Source organism: Diabrotica virgifera, chromosome 3 (assembly GCF_917563875.1).
Source record: "Diabrotica virgifera virgifera chromosome 3, PGI_DIABVI_V3a".
NCBI lineage: Eukaryota > Metazoa > Arthropoda > Insecta > Coleoptera > Chrysomelidae > Diabrotica > Diabrotica virgifera.
The window spans coordinates 105,206,784-105,225,980 of record NC_065445.1 but is presented as its reverse complement, the minus strand read 5'-3'; the positions used below and the strand labels follow the sequence as shown (position 1 = coordinate 105,225,980).

Genomic DNA, 19,197 nt, shown 5'->3' with positions numbered 1-19,197 from the left:
CTGCGTGTCCCTTTATCCATGATATAATGATGTTTTTTCCTAAATTTGCAATTTTATTATAAAGAGTCGTAATTTCCAGTTCTATATGATTGAGCTAATCAACATTGATCACTATCAAATATTTAATTACTGTCACAACTGTTAATGTCAACTTTGGTTGGGTTGCTGAAAACTTAGTTAATTATAATTATGAGATTAGTTAGTCAATTAACATAACAATTATTAACATAATTGATTAACTAATTTCATAATTGTCATCAATGGGTGCGTTCACCAGACCAGTGCGCTATGTCAGCGCTTTGAAACTGTTTAAGATTTTTCGGGTGAACGTCATGTCAATTTAGGCTTAACTTCAACGTGTTGACGAAGCGGTCGCCATTTTATTCAACGAAGTATTTGCATCGCTTCAATATTGAACGTGTTTAAGAAATATATTGTAATGGCGCGCTGATTTGAAAATATTTACTTTTACAATGGTTTAAATTATAAAGTAATTGAAACTTAGGAGATACATAATTGTATACGTTCACAAAATTGTAAATCTGTGTATTTAGGAACACTATTTTCAACATAGTTCATATTTCTCGTGACAACTATTATTTATTTATGGTGGGAATACTTCATCATCATCCAATGGTTCTGCCAAGTCCAGCACACAGCACAGCCAGCAGCACTAAAAATTATTTCTTATTCATTTCATTATCAAACAACAATAAAGATAGTATTATATTATCCATTTTTGAATTAAATTTGTGTAAGACACGTCCAAAAACGGAAGGAGTATAGAGATAAACGAAAGAATTAAAGCAGGTAATATAGTATATTGGAAATATCACCGACTACTCAAGGACAAAAACCTGAGCAAAAAAACAAAACAAAAAATATATACAGCAGCAATTAGGCCAGAAGTAGAAGCAAAAGTAATGTGCCTTACGAAAAAAGACGAAGAAAAGTTAAGAATAATTGAGAGAAAAATTTTGAGAAGAATACATGGCCCAGTGAAGACAGAAACAGGGGATGAACCATGAATTAATAAATATAACTGAAGGAGAAGCTATAGTAAAATTTATTAAAGCACAAAGGCTCAGATGGTTTGGGCACACACAAACAAGAGGGGTAGAAGAACTGATCAGGAAAATAATGAACTGGAGACCAGTAACAAATAGACCAAGAGGAAGACCAGAAATAAGATGGGAAGACCAACTGCTAGACCAAAGATGGAAATTGCAAACTGGAGAGAAAAGATTCAGGAGCGGAGTGAGTGAAAGAAGATAGTAGAGAAGGCAAAAAAACATCACAACCTGTGAACGACAACCTAAAGGAAACTGCGGACTAATCCACCGCGTGAAATGGATTAAAAGAGCTCATAGTATTTGAGCGACCTATACTCTAACAAGAGTGAACGGTCCAAATATAAGACACGTCCAAGTTATCGTTGAACGATAGCACGATATAAAAATAAACAAAAACAACTAATCTCGTTTAGGTTAAGTTCATAATTCATAAAACATGCGAGAACACAAAACAAAACCAACTATGAAAGTGTCAAACGGAAAAATACCATTCACCAGACTGAACGTAGTTTTAAAGCGCTGAAACACAGCTGTTCAGTTGAAACTTAAACCGATTATTTCTGGTGAACGCAGCCATTAATTATGTTTTCGGCAACCCAACCAAAGTTGACATTGACAGTTGTGACAGTAATTAAGTATTTGATAGTGATCAATGTTGATTAGCGTTCGAACAACCGGCCCGAGGGCCGGTTGTTCGAACGCTAATCAAAAATGATCATTATCAAATATTTAATTACTGTCACAACTGTCAATGTCACTTTGATTGGGTTGCTGAAAACATAATTATTGATTACAATTATGAAATTAGTTAATCAATTATGTTAATAATTTTACGTTAATTGATTAACTAATCTCCTAATTATTATCAATTATGTTTTTAACAACCCAACCAAAATTGACATTGACAGTAATTAAATATTTGATAGTGATCATTGTTGATTAGCGTTCGAACAACCGGCCCTAACATTATGTAAAAATTAAACATACTACAAGCAATATATTCCAATTATAAAAACGAAAACAAACACCACGTGTGAATTTTTGCTTTGTTTGCATTGCTCGTCTAACCAGCTTTTTAGAGCATCCTCAACCCACATATAGTCATGATGATCCTCAAGAAGGAGAACACTACTCAATGTGGCATATAAATTATTCTTTAATTTACTACATTACTACAAAGAAGTGTTTCCCTGTATATGTGGAAGATACAGTCCTTGCTCATATTATTAGACCCACTTAGTTAATCCTTTCTTTATTGCATAATCTAATACAACTATGTTAGCTATAAATGAGGATTAGATAAATGATAGTATTAACCTTTTAAAAATGATTTTCTCTATTAACTGAACATTTTTATTACTTCTTTTCCTTTCTTGGCCAATTTTATTTTTAGACAGTCCCAGACATTTTTGGAAATCTGTATTTTGATGGAGATCATGTCTGTTGAGTTGCCGGGCCATGGTAATAGAGGAATTTCTTACCATATCAAAAATAGGCCTGGATCCCGCGTACCAAAAAAAGAGTTTATTAATAGCAAGCTGAAAATTTGTTAATAGCTTAACGGTGTCTAGTTGGACAAAGTTTGATGTATGGGAACACTGGAACAGGGGAAGTTTTAATTGTGGAACGTGTCATTCTGACAAGTTTATGATTGTGAAAACTAGCAGGTTGTTTTTAAGTTTATTCAATAGCAAACTTTATATAATATATGAAACAATGTTTGTCCGACAAATATGTTGGACATTTTAATAAGTCCGACACGTATAACATGTCAAATGACAGGAATTATGTTGGTGGTAAATAGCAGTTGATTTTTGCATGATAGTTTAATGAAAGCGCAACAAATCAATTGGAAGTTCTGTCCGACAAAATACATGGGACGTTTTCGTAATCTGACGTTCCAAATTTTTAAACTGTTCCACAATTAAAACTTCCCCTGTTCCAGTGTTCCTGTACATCAGAGTTTGTCCGACTAGACTCCGTTAAGCTATTAACACATTTTCAACTTGCTATTAATAAACTTTTTTTGGTACGCGGGATCCAGCCCTAAAATTTTTAATACCGAATGGCAAGGTGCTCCATTATGCATAAAGATCTTCCGACTAGGGGAATAGGGGGCATGACGGGGTCTCGAGGTAAGACGGGGTACCGCACACAAACAAGAAACTACACGTTGGTGAATAGCATGCAGTAACTCAATAGGAAGAGTCATTCGACTAACGGTCCCTGCAAGAGAAACCTTGAATGAGAGTGCACGCGTTTTTTGTTTACAAACGGAAAACTGTTTTAGCGATCCGTTGATCTAATTTTGTGCAAAGACAACCATCGTTATTTTAAGGTAATTATGATCACCTCATTAATGTCTTTTTTATCGTTGTTTACTAGTATTCTTATTTTGATAATGGCATATTGTTTGTGTGAATACGTTAAACATTTAATTAGTGAATTTTTTTTTGTTCAAAGTTACCTTTTGATGCAAGATGGGGTATTGGGTGCGGGGTATGATGGGACATTGGTGGTAAGTCTGGGTTAATTTAAATTTATTAATAAATAACATTGGATTATTATTTTAGATAATACCATGGTATGTACTTACAAGAAAAAAACAAAAAGAGGAGAATGGTCAAGAGATGCTATGAAAACAGCCATAGATAAAGTGACATCGTCAGAACCCTGGGTAGGCTGCCAGATCTGTGGATGTTGAGCTCACAATGCTTGTGCTAGGGTGGACAATGAAGATCTAGAGCAAATACACATTTTTGTTTGTTTTGTGAGAATTAATTAGCATCACCATCATGCCCCAATTCCATTACCCCATCATACCCCATAGTATATGGCAAGATGGTTTTTCATAATGTTCTTATTAATGACTAATTGTTGAAAAATGTGATAGGTTGATTTTCCAAAGATTGTACCAAATCATAGTTAGATTAATGACGTAACGTGCCATCAATTAGTAATAGTAATAAACGTAGTAATTATGTTGTATTTTTGTTATTTTCCTTAGCTACCCCATCATACCCCCCCTTCCCCTATTACCAAACCATTTGTTCATTTGTGGAACTAATCTTGTCTGCAAGACTCTTATATTGGTCCTGTCACATGGTTCCTTCTACCACATATATTATAAACGTTCTATTCATTTGCCACTCAAAACAGACCAGATCATTACTGAGGTGGAATGTCTGTTTTTATTCCACATACAGTTCAATTCTTCATCCCTTATCATATATTTCTCCTGGACGTCTTCGGGAAAATTAGGCCTTATCATCCATAATTTGATTTGTTCCTTCACGGCTATTGCAAAACTTAAATGTGAATAAACTTGTACCGTATGAAAATACTAAAATGATTTGGGAAAATTTGGGAAGAAAGTAGCTCTTTCTGTATTTAGTATAGTATAGTATTTAAAAGAATAGAGCCGATCATATATTTTCGTTATCTGGTTGGTACATATTTTTAAGGGTAGGTATACTTGTGAGTTCTCTATGGGGGAAAGTTCGTCAGAAGATAACCGATTTCATTTCTGACATCCTTGTTATATCGTTGTTTTATGTCTGAATGTCTGGTACTATGTCATCACCAACACGGACGTTCAAGTCACCAATATTGAACAAATATTCATTCTGTGAAATTTCGTGTACCTACTGTGCTCTGGAGGTGTTCGATAAAAGCTTTTTCTTGTATCTTACATCTCTCTTATTCTCAGGTGCATAAACTGCTATCACATTTAAGGCCTATGTCTAGTTTAATATTGTGCTAAATATTCTTTCTCAGATATATTTACAGTCTTCTACTTGGTTTGCAAGTTTCTGATATACTAACAGGGCGACTCCTTCTTTGGCTCTGGTTTCTTTTGCAACGTCACTGTACAACACTAAGTAGTTATCTAACATAATCTGGCCTTTTCATTTTTCTTTGTCTCTTGAAATGCACAGGTGTCAATATTATTCCCTTTAAGTTCTTTGGTTATTTCTTGTTCTCTTGTTAGTCATTTTACGTTACTTCTTACAGCTCAATTAGTCATTAGCTACAAATTATATCCAATGAAACTTCGAAAAACTATGCCAACAGGCTATGAGCTGAGCATCTAATTCCGAACCATCAATTTGGGTTTCGTAGTAACCAGGACACCATAGAATAAGTCCATAGAATAGTTGATATAATCCAATGTGACTTCAATGGAAAACGCTATTGCTCGTGAAGATATTCCCGTATCCTCACTTTTTAGTTGGTAAACATATCAAGTTAGAGTACCTTAATGGTCCTAGAACCACCGTTCTAGGACCGATCTTAATTTATAAGAATCAAAAGAAACCATCAAGGCATTAACTAGTTTGAACAAAATTCACAAGTTGTTATCCAAATGACGCATAAAAGCCAACAAAACAAAATCGATACACATCACATTCTCTCATCGCAAAGAAACATGTCTATTAGTCCAAATGAACAACCACACTTTACCTCAAACTGTAAACTGATGACGTTATACAGTATACACTCTGGGGCAAAATTAACCGCCCACCTTAAAAATTGGTCATTTTTGATGTCTCGAATTTCCTAAAGCTGTTGTCCGATTTAAGTGATTTTTTTAAATATGTTATAGCCTTATTCTTTAACAATATCGCTGTAATAATATTGTTGCTGAACAGGTAAATTTTCAGGGGTATACGAATCAAACTGTGTTTTTTTCTCAAAGTTCGCATCATCCTGTGGAATATTCTAGCATTTGTAAAATACTGAAATAACATGTTCTTCACCAATACAGGGGTTTCTAAATAAGTATGGCAAATTTTAAGGGGTCTGCATGAAAAAATGACAGTTTGCTTTATAAACGTATGGCCGTAAATGCTTCGCTTCGAGATAGGGGGTGTTAAAATTTTTCTTACAAACCGACGATTTATTTATTGCTTTAAAACCGGTTCAAATATGCAAATGAAATGTGGTGGGTTTTAAAACGTAGTTATTACACATTTTTTGGTGCTGCTAGTTTGGTTGCACATGGTGAATATTAAATTCTTCATTGTGTGTCAAAAACCTAAGAGGTGGAGGACAAGAAACTAAAAGAAGAAGAATTGTATGCCAAAAAATGTGCAATAACTACATCTTAAAACCCTTCAAATTTCATTTGCATATCTCATCCGGTTTTAAAACAAATAAATCGTCGGTTTGTAAGAAAAATTTTAACACCCCCATCTCGGAAACGACGCATTTTGCGGACATACGTTTATATAGCAAACTGTCATTATTTTTTCATGCAGAATTACCCCTTAAAGTTTGGCATACTTATTTAGAAACCCCTGTATGTATTGATAAAGATCACGGCTAGTTCTTAAAGTACCTAACTTTTTTATGGTCCAATATAAGCGAATGAGTAAAAAAACAGAATGTTGAGAAAACATGAGGCTATAGTTGGATTTTAATTTCAGTATTTTACAACTGCTAGAATTAGTCCAAGTATGAAGCTTAAAATAGGACAGAACCTCGCAATTTTTACAGAATGGATCGATTTTCTTGAAAATTTGAGAATAAGTAGTGGATAGTCCAAGGATCAAAATCTATATGATGCCGAAAGGCGCTTTTACCATGGGTGTGGTCGCCACCCCATCTGGGTGGTGGAAATTTTTTATTATATTTTGACCATAAAAGTTGGTAAAAATATTCATTCTAAGCAAAACACGTTCTATATATTTTTGTGATAAAATTAATAGTCTTCGATTTATTCGCTATCGAAAGTGTTAGTTTTATATCGAAAAAATCAATTTTTTAATAAGTTTTCTGCTAATAACTGCAAAAGTTTTCGTTTTATCAAAACAACTTCATTTAACAAAAATGTACCTTTTGAAAAATAAACAAAACCGTTGTTTTAAATTTTCTTTAAGGCCAATAGTAATCGAGCTATACTTTGTTATATGTTACCCAAGCAGCAAGAGTCAGTCGAAGAGACGTCGAATGTACGTCACTACTCGACGTCCAAATACGTCGAAACAACGGTCGGTTCAACGTGAATTCGACGGCACAATGTCATAGTTGAAACGACGTCGACTTATGACGTTTAATCGACGACGAGATATACCTCACTGATAACGTTATATAGACGTACAATAGACGTTGGCAGTTATAGTTTCTTCGAATGGCAGCTTTCAGTCGTCAATTGGATGTACATGCAGTTTATTTTTAGCATTTTTAAGTTAAAAAATAAACAGGGCATGTGTCTTCCGATTAGCAACTGCTGCTCTAACAAACGTAACCTGTGTCAAATAATAAAGAAATCAAAAACTCTGTCAAAACTTTTATTATATAAAATACAAAAAACTTTGTAAAATGACAGGTGAATATAAAATACAAGAAACTTTGTAAAGCAAATGGCAGGTAGGGTGGCTAAGATATACCTGGTGACGAGATCAGGTAACAGTGAATAACTTTTTTGTTAATAAACCGATTATTTTGAAATCACATAAATATTCAGCTTTTGGCGGTGCTTCAATTATTACTTCCGGTTTAACAGGAAATGAGATAATTTTTTTGTGACAATATTGTTCTTCACAAAATTTCAAATCTAGTGATGTATCATACTTGACAATGTATCTTTTTGAAAATCTTGAATCGCATCCCCATGGCTATTTAAAAATAATACAGTGGAACCTCGATAACTCGGATTAATCGGGACCGCGGCCGATCCGGGTTATCGAAAATCCGGGTTAGCCGGAGAGCATTGTAAAAATTAATAAAATACGGTATCCTTATAGATAAAGTCCGTTATAATTAAAATAACATGAAATATATATGCACAGTACACATATCTAACTTACCTATTATAGTTGTATAATTGTATAGAGTATAGTATAGACAGTATAGAAAGAGCATTGTTCATTTCTAGGTAAAAAAAAACTCAGTCAGTTTCGGCTGTGTCAATTTCGTCTGCCATCGGAAGGATGTTATGTTATTTAAGAACAGTGGCTCTTTCATTGTTTAAACTTTAAAAGACCATTGTTCTAAAAATAATTTTTTAAAAGACAGTTGAAAATAAATAAAGGAATAAAAGGTGCCTGTTGTTTGCGATAGCCCGATAATGGATAATCTGCTGCCGCCGTGTGCCATGAGTCATCTTTACCGTATAGTTCAAATTACAATACACAAATACCCATTATCTCTCAAATATTATATTATGGTCAAAGCCAAATTTTATCAATGAAACTCGATATTTTTAAGACATTCCAGAAGCGGCTACAGATAAAATGTTTTTAACATAATACATACATTTTTATTGTTGAAATGTTTGTCTGAAGAAAATCGGTCCGGGTTAGCCGGACTTCCGGGTTATCGGGGGCCGACTTATCGAGGTTCCACTGTATTTGAATGGTCATAAATAAGTATTTTTTTTTAATAAATATAACTTTTTAATAATAATCTTTTTCATAAAATTTGCAAAATATTGATGTGTAAAACATACTTTTTTAAATAGTCAAAAAATTTAAATTTTTTTGAACATAATCGAGAATATTTTTATTTTTAAATTTTTTGACTATTTTTAAATAAAGATGTTACATTTTATACATCAACATCTTGCAAATTTTATACTTATCCTTAAAAACTTACTAAACGGTATCACTATGTACTACTGTTTTACTAACAAGGGAAGAAGCCTGATTTAAATTACTATTAAGACCTTCAATCGTATTTTTAAGTTCCTTAGCCACCCTCCTACACATTTGGCGTTCACCTACAGTTTCTTTATAAAACCTTTGCATGTTTAATCAAATAAAAAACTAAAATTAAAACAATTCCAAATTAGTAATTTTTCTTGTTACGGTTAGGAGCATGTTTTAACCAGCGCTTAATAGCGTTCTCAACTTCATGAGTTGTAAAGTCAGTTCCTTGTTTTACCGCATCTATAATAAAAATAAAATTCAGTGTATCAAAAAATATACAATATATGGGTTGTTTCATTCAGAAACATAATTACACAATACGGACTAAAACTGTTTGTACTAAAAATGAGTTTTTTCACTCTTTGCAAATAATATTACAACCCATTCACACAAAATATAATTTCTTAACTTTTCTTTTAAATCTGGGTTTGGAAATTTAAAAAGATTAAGACCAAAAAAGATTAAAAAACAATATACAAGGCAGTTGGAAAGAAAAAACTGGGCAAAATAGATAAAATGCCCTATACCTCAAGTTATTAAAGGAGTACAACCCATTAAATATGAACCTTCTGCAAAACACCTAGGCATGCCCTATCTGTAGTTAAAGTATGTCTATTTTAGAATGAAACACCCTGTATAAACACCTTTCCTTATTTTCTTCACAATCCGTGTTTACAATCGAAGCAAGTTAATAAAAAACAAAAAAATTGAAACCACAAGACTCACCTAGAACCACTTTGTTTAAGCGCAGTTGATTAAATGGTCGCTTATTTGATACTCTGTCTTGCCGCCGGTTGTTACCGAAGTAATTAAAATGCTTCGCAATATTATCTGTCAAAAGAGATCTTAATATCCTATTATTCTTCTGGGTAACATCTTTCAGGTTTGAAATTGAGGCACAGTATGATTTCTAAAAAAATATAAATTAAAAAAAGTATTTTTACATTTAGGTGCAACTAATTTCTTTTAATTTATACAAAGAAAGTTTAATAAGGGAATAATTTTCTATTATAAACAAATCAGCAAAAAATTTAAATTTTCTTAATTTCTACAATTGGGTACTAGATTTATACAACTTACAAAAGTGTTGAAGTTCTCTTCTTCTGTCAAATATATCTCTAGTTCTTCCAGGTCTTGTAAGGATTCTATTGGCAATTTTATTTTGAAGTCATCAGGTAAATCTGAATTTTCAAATGGTTTTGATTTCTCCAAAATATTTAGAATTTTTCTGTTCTGTTCCTTAATTGTTAATATATGTTTAAGTAGAACCTTCAATCCTAGAAACAAAACATATTTACAACACATTGAATAAAGTACAGAAGGTTTTCCATTAGTTTTTTGCAATTATTCATTGATACTTATAATGAATGCATGCTAACATTGTGTACCTATATCGTTGGTTGTACCTATGCCCATAAAAAATTGTAAGTTTGGGGAAAACACAATTTGACCATTTACATTAATAGTATCAGTAATAACAACTATAAAAATTAGATGATTTGTTACACTATTGGAAGCTTTTTCAAGTCAATTTTTACTGTGTGCTTTAAACCAACAATATTTTTGGCAAATCAATAAGGTAGTGTTGTGCAAAATTACTCCCATAAATAAAAGAACTTACCATTTGTATCCTGAAGACTATTATCAAAATTTAGAGACTCGTTCAGAGTCGGTGTTTGTATTTCAGTTGCTTCTTGCCTACCAAAAGACGATGAAGATTTTGGTGTAGATATCTGAAATGATAACTTATCCCTTGGTGTGGATATGCTTTTCATAAATTGAGAGCCAGAAGGTATGCCAGGGTCAGACTCATCTGTCCCAGATTCCAATTCTTGAGACGATCCTACAATTTTATTTATTACTCCCTTAATACTTTATGATACCAGTGAGGTTCATAATGGATAAATTAATTATTGTCTAGCTGATTAATGATTTGGAAGAAAATCCTACAACAGACCAATTTTTACTTTCCCTCAATTTTACATATCCTATCCTTAGATAGGATATGTATTATCGAAGCGAAGTATTGTGATGGTGTAAAATTTCGACTTCGGGATTTTCATTGATTTTCAATGTGTGTCTGTGGAAAAATTTTTCGTCAACGGTTTAGCAAAAATTGCTAAACAGATTTTTACAAAATTTGGACCAAAAATCAACTATGTGAAAATCTGGATCTGATTAGTTTTTTGGAAAAACTATTTATCACACATAATAAACCCACTGACATACGTTAACGGGGTGTTAAAGACATTTGAAAATTAAAAAATATTTAAAAAATTCATAAAAACTAATGAAATTTAAACAAAACAATCTCTATTATGTTTAGTAGATCAATACAGTCTATTTTTCAAATTATTAAACTCATAGGCTAACGTTAATGGAGTTTAAGAGGCTTTGAGACTTTGAGGGAAAGTACCTTGTGTCATAACACACAACTAGTTAATTTTTATCTATTTTTTTTACACTGAAAATTCTTACGGACTACACTGTACAATAATATGCTGGCATCATCAAATGTACAAAATAATAATTTAGGTTTAAAATTGTTAAACAAGTGTTTGTGTTTAAAATATTAATATTGATGTAAATCTTAGAATCACTAACCTCTTGGATTTGTATAGAGTTTATTAATTCCCACAGGTGGAGGCCGTGGTAAAATTTGCTTCGACTTTTTGCCAGGCTTAAATAGCGAAACCTGGTCGTTGCTGTCCTCATCCGAACTAAATTTTCGTTTCAGGATCTTTCTTCTGGGTCTGGTATTATCATCCTCAAGATCAGTTTGTAGATCAGATGTTATTTCTGCTCTTTTTAATTTATTTGTGGCCTTTTCAAAATCATCTAAAAATGTACGGGGTAATAAAAGGGTTAAAATAACTTTACTGGTATCACTATTTTCACTTACACTACCACAAATGAAAAATGACAAATCGCAATTAAATTTTTGCCTTATACTTTTGTAAATTATGCTAAGCATATTTATGGCACACAATCTTCTGACAAGGGGTATTTCGCTTCAACAGAATGTGTACACCAGATTGGATATTGTGAGATTAGAAGCATTTTTACAAGATTCATGAAAATTTATGAAGAATCTTGAGCCTGAAACCTTTAGTTTTCTTCAAACTGATTCAAAGAGTTCACCGTTAACCAAAACACATTTCGTTGACTATGTCAACATCATCAGGAGACGATAGAAACATACTTCGAGCTTAGATTTGTGATATTGTCACCATATTTTCGAAATAGATTGAGAGATTCAAATATATATTTGAGGATTTCTGAGATTGTGCCTGGGATTGGTAAGATTTCTGACATTTTAAGCTGATTTAAAGCACAATGTAAAGACCAATCACTATTTAGAAATCCTTTCAAGCTGAAAACAAGAGAAATGGGAACAGCAGACTCGAACGTCAGACAAACGTGGTGGCAAAATTTGCAAAAGGACTTCCAAATAGTGATTGATGTCTACACTAGATTGCGTGAGTGAGACACCCTTTGTGTTTTAATTAGCTAAATTATTATCATTACCTGTTGAATAAAAAATTTTCTGGACACCATATATCTTCCAAGTTTCATCAATTTCAGGTTCTAGTTTGCGTAGCACTTTTTTAAATTGAAGGTTATCTTTTATAGGGGGCCAACGTACTTCAGTTTTTCTAGGTGTCAACCAAGTTGAATTTACTATAGATAGTCCACCACCATCTTCTTCTTGTTTAAATTCTATTACAGAATACATTTTTACCTACATAATTGTGAAGAAAAAAACTGTATTTTAATTTTTCTTGACTATTTTATCTTGTTACTAATACTAATACAGTGGAACCTCGATAAGTTGGATTAATTGGGACCGCGGCCGATCCGGGTTATCGAAAATCCCGGTTAGCCGGAGAATATGGTAAAAATTAATAAAATACGGTATACTTAGAGATAAACTCCATTATAAATGACAAAACATGAAATCCATATGCACAGTACATCTAAATTACATACAGTTGTATAGAGTATTGTTTATTTCTTGGTAAAAAACTCAGTCGAAGTGAAAAAATTTTTGTTTTGTCTGATGAAAATCGGTCCGGGTTAGCCGGACTTCCGGGTTATCGGGGGCCGACTGATCGGGGTTCCACTGTAGTTATAAAATGTTTTAAACAAAATAAGTATATATTCTTAATAGGGTTATTTAGAAAAATGCTGTAAAAATGATATTTTGTTAAGACAAACATGTGTAATGTTCCTGATTATTACTATTTTTTCATATTCACCCACCATAATATTGTCTACAGAGATTAGTCAGTGAAATGTATTTCACCAGTTGAAGTTCATTTTCGTAAGTAGAAGTGAAAAAATATACCTCAGTTTTTAAGTTATGATATTTCTAAAAATTAGACTTACCTAAAACAAGAAATAATCCAAATATAAACTAATTTAATAAACAAGGAGCCAATGGATGGAAAAAAGCGAACTCCTTGAACACGATGGATCAAGAAAAACAGGAAACAAACGTAAACTAACGGAAGACGGCATACACCACCATAACCCACGGTTATTAGACTTTATTACGGTTGTCTTGTCCGACGGTGGTGGGGAGACTTATATTTTTGACTTTACGTCACAAGAGTTTACATTCCCATATTTTTAAATTATTTTCGATCATTGAATGTGTGTTATTGTGTATTATTTGTGTTATTATGAAATAATAAGACAAATAGTATACATTTTATCTTATACCGGGTGGTGAATCGTAAAAAGGGCCATAGGAAACTCAATGTAATGTTCTGAATTGTTGAATTCCTGTTTCCCTAATTATTTTACATCAAAAGTCATGAGAGAATACTTGTAGAGAATTAAAATCTGTATTAAAATCAAAAGTTAAAATTGTTCTACGATTTAAATGCATTCCAAAATTTTGAAAAATATGATACATTTGCCACAATAGGTATGCGTGTAAAAGTAAGGCCACACGTTACTATTTAACTGACAGTGCTCATACCATTGACTGAATAAAAAAATCTTTATTATTAATCCTTTCTCCGCAACTGAGGGTATCTTATCAACTGTATTGTTTTTAAACAATAGATGATAAAATAAAAATATTGACAGTTCAAAAATGTGAACATTATTGCATTGTGTGTGGCCTAAGTTTGGGCTGAAAACTAAAATGTATTACATGTTTACAAAATTTTGGAATATGTTTAATTACGTAGACCAATTTTAACAGTTATTTCCAATACAGATTTCAATCCTCTTCAAATAGTTTCTAATGTCTTTTGATGTAAAATAATTATTAGGGAAGCTGGAATTCAACAGTTTAGAATTTTACATTGAGTTAATGCAAAACTTTGACGCATGTCAAAATTCTCAATGTGTTTTAATTGTATTCATTTTTTTCGAATCCTGAGAAAACTAATAAATATTTTTGAAAAATTTAAACTCAGAATGAAAGACTACATTATTACCGAGGGCTGAAAGTCCCTGAAAACTTCTATAATGTTTATTTTAATAAGTTACAGGGCTGAAAATAAAAGAGAAGTGTGATATTTAATTTCAAATATTTCATTCAATAGAATCTGCTTGTTTATTCTAAGGGGCTTTCCTCCCTCGGTAATAATGTAATCTTGCATCCTGCGTTTAAATTTTTCTAAAATACTTGGTTTTCTCAGGATTCGAAAAAAATCATATTACGATTCAAATGACAGTAAACTCTCGTGACGTAATCTCACCCTTAATGTTCATTGGTTAGTCGATTTAGGCAACCGTAGTAATGTCTAAGAACCGTGACCATAACCAACAAAGCCATTTTGTTTGATTTGACTGTCAAAAACGTCAATTGTCATCCAAAATACACAGATAGCGGCAAGACTTTTTTTAGCCAATCACTACATAGTATTTCAAAGTAATAATAATTTGATTGGTTAAAAAAATGAACTCGATATTCTGTGGACAGGACGTTTTGCGCCGTTATGACAACCCAATGAGAAAGTTTCGCGCAAAATTTGAATTTATTTAATGATGTTTTTTGAAGATCGATGAGTGAAATCATTGTTATAGGTACTAATATTAAATTTATAGGTCTAACGATTAAAATAATGTTGTATTGCTTTGTACCTCTGGTGTTTTACTGTGTTTTTACTTTGAACTAAACTTTAGAATTGACGCGCGAAGTATTATAGAGTACCTACGCATTCGTTTGTCTAATGTCTATTTTCAGTTTGATTTATAGATATTTCGATATCAAATAACTATAATATTGATGGTTACTTTCATAACGTCTTTTCAACGTTCATTTTTGGTCGATAAATTTTGAAAACCTCTACCGCCCTACAATCGACGTTAAATCAACGTCTATATTATGATGTCGAAAAGACGTCTACAAATCGACACCTAATCGATGTCGTTTTAAGGTAGATCGACGTCAAGGTCTACAAATGACTTAGTATCGACGTATATTCGACTAACTCTTGCTGCTTGGGTAGCTTTTCTTCGTCAAATGCTAAATATTGTAGATTCAAAGTCAAAAGACGGGAAAACTATGCACTTTTCGAGGATAATTTGTTGAAACTAATTTAAAGTATTTAAAAATATCTATCTCCAGAAATAGAAAAAAAGTCTCTAGCTCAAAAATTAAGTGACTTACAATGAAAATAATGTCAGTCCCTATCCTTTTCAGCAAAAAAGTGATCGGAAGCAACCGCCCTAATCACCATCCTAATTAAAATTAGTCATTGACCTTATTTGATCTTTTTATTTATGTATTATTAATAGGTTCTAGAAGTTTGACCGGCCTAGAATGATCGGTTTTTAAAAATATTGGAGTTAAAAGCGAATAACGATTGTTTGTAGTTTGGAAAAAAATGGCTTTTTCTTCAGAATATAAAGATTAGCATCAGAGATACAAAAAAATGTTTAATAATGAAATTGTAGCTTATTTAATTCTAAGGGACTTTCGGCCCTCGGTAATAATGTAACCTTTCATTCTGCGTTTAAATTTTTCAAAAATACTTATTAGGCCAAGAAATGAAGCGTTTTGGCTCGCAATTAATTTTCTCAGGATTCGAAAAGAAATGAATGCATTTAAAACACATTGGCAAATTTTGCGCCTACGCCCTTAGGCATTCTCGTTACTTTTGACATTGCAACAAATTGTCTTGTATATTAAATACTAGTCTGGGCAGATTATCGGAGAATAGGCCATTTTTGAGAAAAGTTATTTACCAGAAATTTTATTGCTGGAATCGAATCTTATGATTGTAAATATTAATTATATAGGTATGCAAAGTCCGCAGATAGTGTGCTTCTTTTTTTATAAACAAAATGGCGCCCGAAAATCGTGTTTTTTTCAATTTTTGCTCTATAACTCCAAAGATTTCAACTTTACACCAAAAACACTCAAATAAAAATTCACCGTAATTAAATTCTGCACAAAGACGTGTTTTTCTGATTTACTTCGACGAAACTTTTCTCCGGAAAATGCGGGTTTTTCCAACAAAATCTTTAATTTTCAACTAAAATTTTAGATAAGTAATTGTTTATCAATAATTAAATAACTTGGTAATATAAAAGCTTTTTCGTATAGATTATAATTCCAGAAGCCGATGGAAATTGAGTGAACAGTTTAGCAACAATTGAATTCTTAATTAAAAATTTACGGTCACTATAATAACCACAATAAATATGATACAGAAGAATAACTATAATTTTTTTAAAAAAGACTCTGTACCTATCTAATGTACTTTACAGAATTGAAATTGGACTACTTAGACGGCCTCAGGAATATTTTAAAATTATAAACAATTTTCTGGCTTATAAACAAATAGAATATCTCGGGAAATATTAAATTAAATTAAATCGTGAAAACGGTATTGGAAAAAAAGGGGCAGGACGCTTCTTATAAAAGAAAAAATATTTAATTGTGATGAGCGGTTCCTGAGTTACAACCGGTCAAAGTTGACCGACATTTACGGCAAATATATAAACAATAGGATCATAATTTTCGATCCATCACCTTTTTATTTCGGTCCTCTTTATCCACACCAATTTTCATATCTTTAAAATACTCATAACATATATTATTACAATAAAAACTATGGATATTACGAGTGAAAATTGCCAAAAATAGCAAAATTCCAATAAAAAATTAGGTTGATAGTCCGTTCTTTAACGGTAAAATATTGCAAAACCTCTAAATTTTAAAGAACCGCTTGGATTGACATGAAATTTGGCATACACATAGCTAACAAGTCAAAGAAAAAAAGTGATATTGTGCCGATATGTACTTTTGCCCTGGGGGTGGTTTTCACCCCCTCTTGTGGGTGAAAAAATATTCGTCCAAAGAAAGTAAGGAAATGGATAAACTGGCTAATTTTAAGTAACTTTTGTTCTATAGAGTTTTTTCACTAAGTCAATACTTTTCGAGTTATTTGGCAGTGAATATATTCATTTTTTCAACAAAATAACCACGCTTTTAGACGGTTTTTCGCAAATAACTCAAATAGTAAATATTTTGTCGAAAAAACATTATAGCAAAAATATAGCCTGTAAAAAATTTAAAAAAATGGTGTATATATCAGGTCTCTACACCTAGTAGAAGCAGAGTTATAGCTAATGAAATATAGGTTCATATTCGTCAAATTCCAAATGGAATACTTTAACGTGAAATAACCAAAAATGAAGCACATTTCGGGGAAAACTCATTACAACTTATTTAAAGTGTTTAAAAAAAGCTTTATTTTTGTTTTATAAAAAAATTTTCTAGCATCAAACTTAAACAAGTTACGCTCAAAATAAAGTTAGTCCCTTTTGGTTTTGGTAAAAAAATCGAGAAAATCACCCCCTAATTAGTATCTTAAATGAACTTAATGGTTACGACTTCACAAGTTTCTTGACTCATGTATATATTGTTTATATGATCTGTAAGTTTCATCGGTTCAAAGTTCTTATTATTGAAAGGGCTGTAGTTAAAAAGGGTTGAACGAGTCACTGATCACGAATGTATGCAAATTTAGAAACACCAAATCTTAATCAATTTTTGTCTAACAGAAAAACAAAAAAAGGCATGATATTCAGAAAAGCAAATCTGACTTTTTTTGTTTTTCGAGATTTTTGGTATCTCTAACAATTTTTAAGTTATTTTGAAAAAAAAGCATATTTTTCAAAATTTAAATTTTTAAAATTTTTATTTTGAAACCAAATTTTTTAAAAAATAAGCACTTTGAATCGATGAAACTTACAGATCATATAAACACAACATAAGTAAAATAATTTGTGGAGCGGTAACGATTAATTTAATTTAAGTTGCTAATTAGGGGGTGGTCTTCCCGATTTTTTTTTGCAAAAACAAAAGGGACCAATTTTATTTTGAGCGTAACTTGCTTAAATTTAATGCTAGAAACTTTATGTAAAAACAGAAATAAACCTTTTTTTAAACACTTTAAAAAAGGTATAATAGATTTTCCCCAAAAAGTGCTTAATTTTTTGATATTTTACGTCGAAATATTCTATTTGAAATTTGGTGAATATGAATCTATTTTTCATTGGCTATAACTCTGGTTCTACGAGATCCAGAGACCTAACGCGTACACCATTTTTTTTACTTTTTTATAGGCTATATTTTTGATAAGAACGTTTTTTTCGACAAAATATTTACTTTTTGAGTTATTTGCGAAAAACCGTCTAAAATGTGGTTATTTTGTTGAAAAATGAACATATTCACTTGCAAATATCTCGAAAAGTGTTGACTTGGCGAAAAAGCTCTATAGAACAAAAGTTACTTAAAATTAGTCAGTTTACCCATTTCCGGACTTATTTTGGACATATATTTTTTCACCCCCAAGAGGGGGTGAAAGTTACCCCCAGGGCAAAAGCACATATCGGCACAATATCACTTTTTTTCTTTGACCTGTAAGCTATACGCGTGCCAAATTTCATGTCAATCCAAGCGGTTCTTTAAAATTTAGAGCAAAAACCGTGAAAGAATGGACTATGAAGAAAATGTAATCTCAAAGTTCAAAATCGGTATACGTTAAAAAAATGCATTTTCTCGGCTTCCCATGGAGCAATTTTCTTCATTCTTTTTTTGTTCCCAAGTAACTCGAGTAGAGCCATCTAACTAACGTCTTATAACAAAATTTTTTATTTTGTTTAAATAAAGATTGTTTAAATAATTATACAGCTTTCAAATGAGAATATTTGTGTTTTTAACGTTAAAAGGTACGCTTGTAGTAAGTTTATCTAAAAAAAGTCTACAACTGGAAAAAATATGTAGTTTTTTTATCTTATAAATAAATTAATCTATTATAACAAAACAAAAGCAAGTTTGACATTTAATAAGCATTAGTTAGATGGCTCTACTCGAGTTACTTGGGAACAAAAAAAGAATGAAGAAAATTGCTCCATGGGAAGCCGCGAATATGCATTTTTTAACGTATACCGATTTTGAACTTTTAGATTACATTTTCTCCAACCTAATTGTTTATTGG

At 31.8% G+C, this 19,197-nt stretch overlaps 1 protein-coding gene across 1 annotated transcript; it reads right to left on the bottom strand.

The window, feature by feature from the left end:
* Positions 1-7,352: 7,352 nt before the first annotated feature.
* Positions 7,353-13,276, bottom strand: LOC126882008 (uncharacterized). The gene is made up of 7 exons (XM_050646780.1): positions 13,115-13,276; positions 12,254-12,467; positions 11,330-11,563; positions 10,347-10,568; positions 9,806-10,002; positions 9,452-9,635; positions 7,353-8,965 (listed from the first exon to the last, which is right to left on the bottom strand). Exons 2-7 carry the CDS (start codon positions 12,459-12,461, stop codon positions 8,865-8,867), a joined length of 1,146 nt encoding a protein of 381 aa, XP_050502737.1. The 5' UTR covers positions 12,462-12,467; positions 13,115-13,276; the 3' UTR covers positions 7,353-8,864.
* Positions 13,277-19,197: the final 5,921 nt, after the last annotated feature.

Coding starts and splice junctions, on each gene's coding strand:
- LOC126882008 (XM_050646780.1), bottom strand. CDS start 12,461: ATGTATTCTGTAATAGAATTTAAACAAGAAGAAGATGGTGGTGGACTA. Junction 10,003..10,346: donor TAGTCTTCAGGATACAAATG/GTAAGTTCTTTT, acceptor TTTTGTTTCTAG/GATTGAAGGTTCTACTTAAA. Junction 9,636..9,805: donor AAGAGAACTTCAACACTTTT/GTAAGTTGTATA, acceptor ATATTTTTTTAG/AAATCATACTGTGCCTCAAT.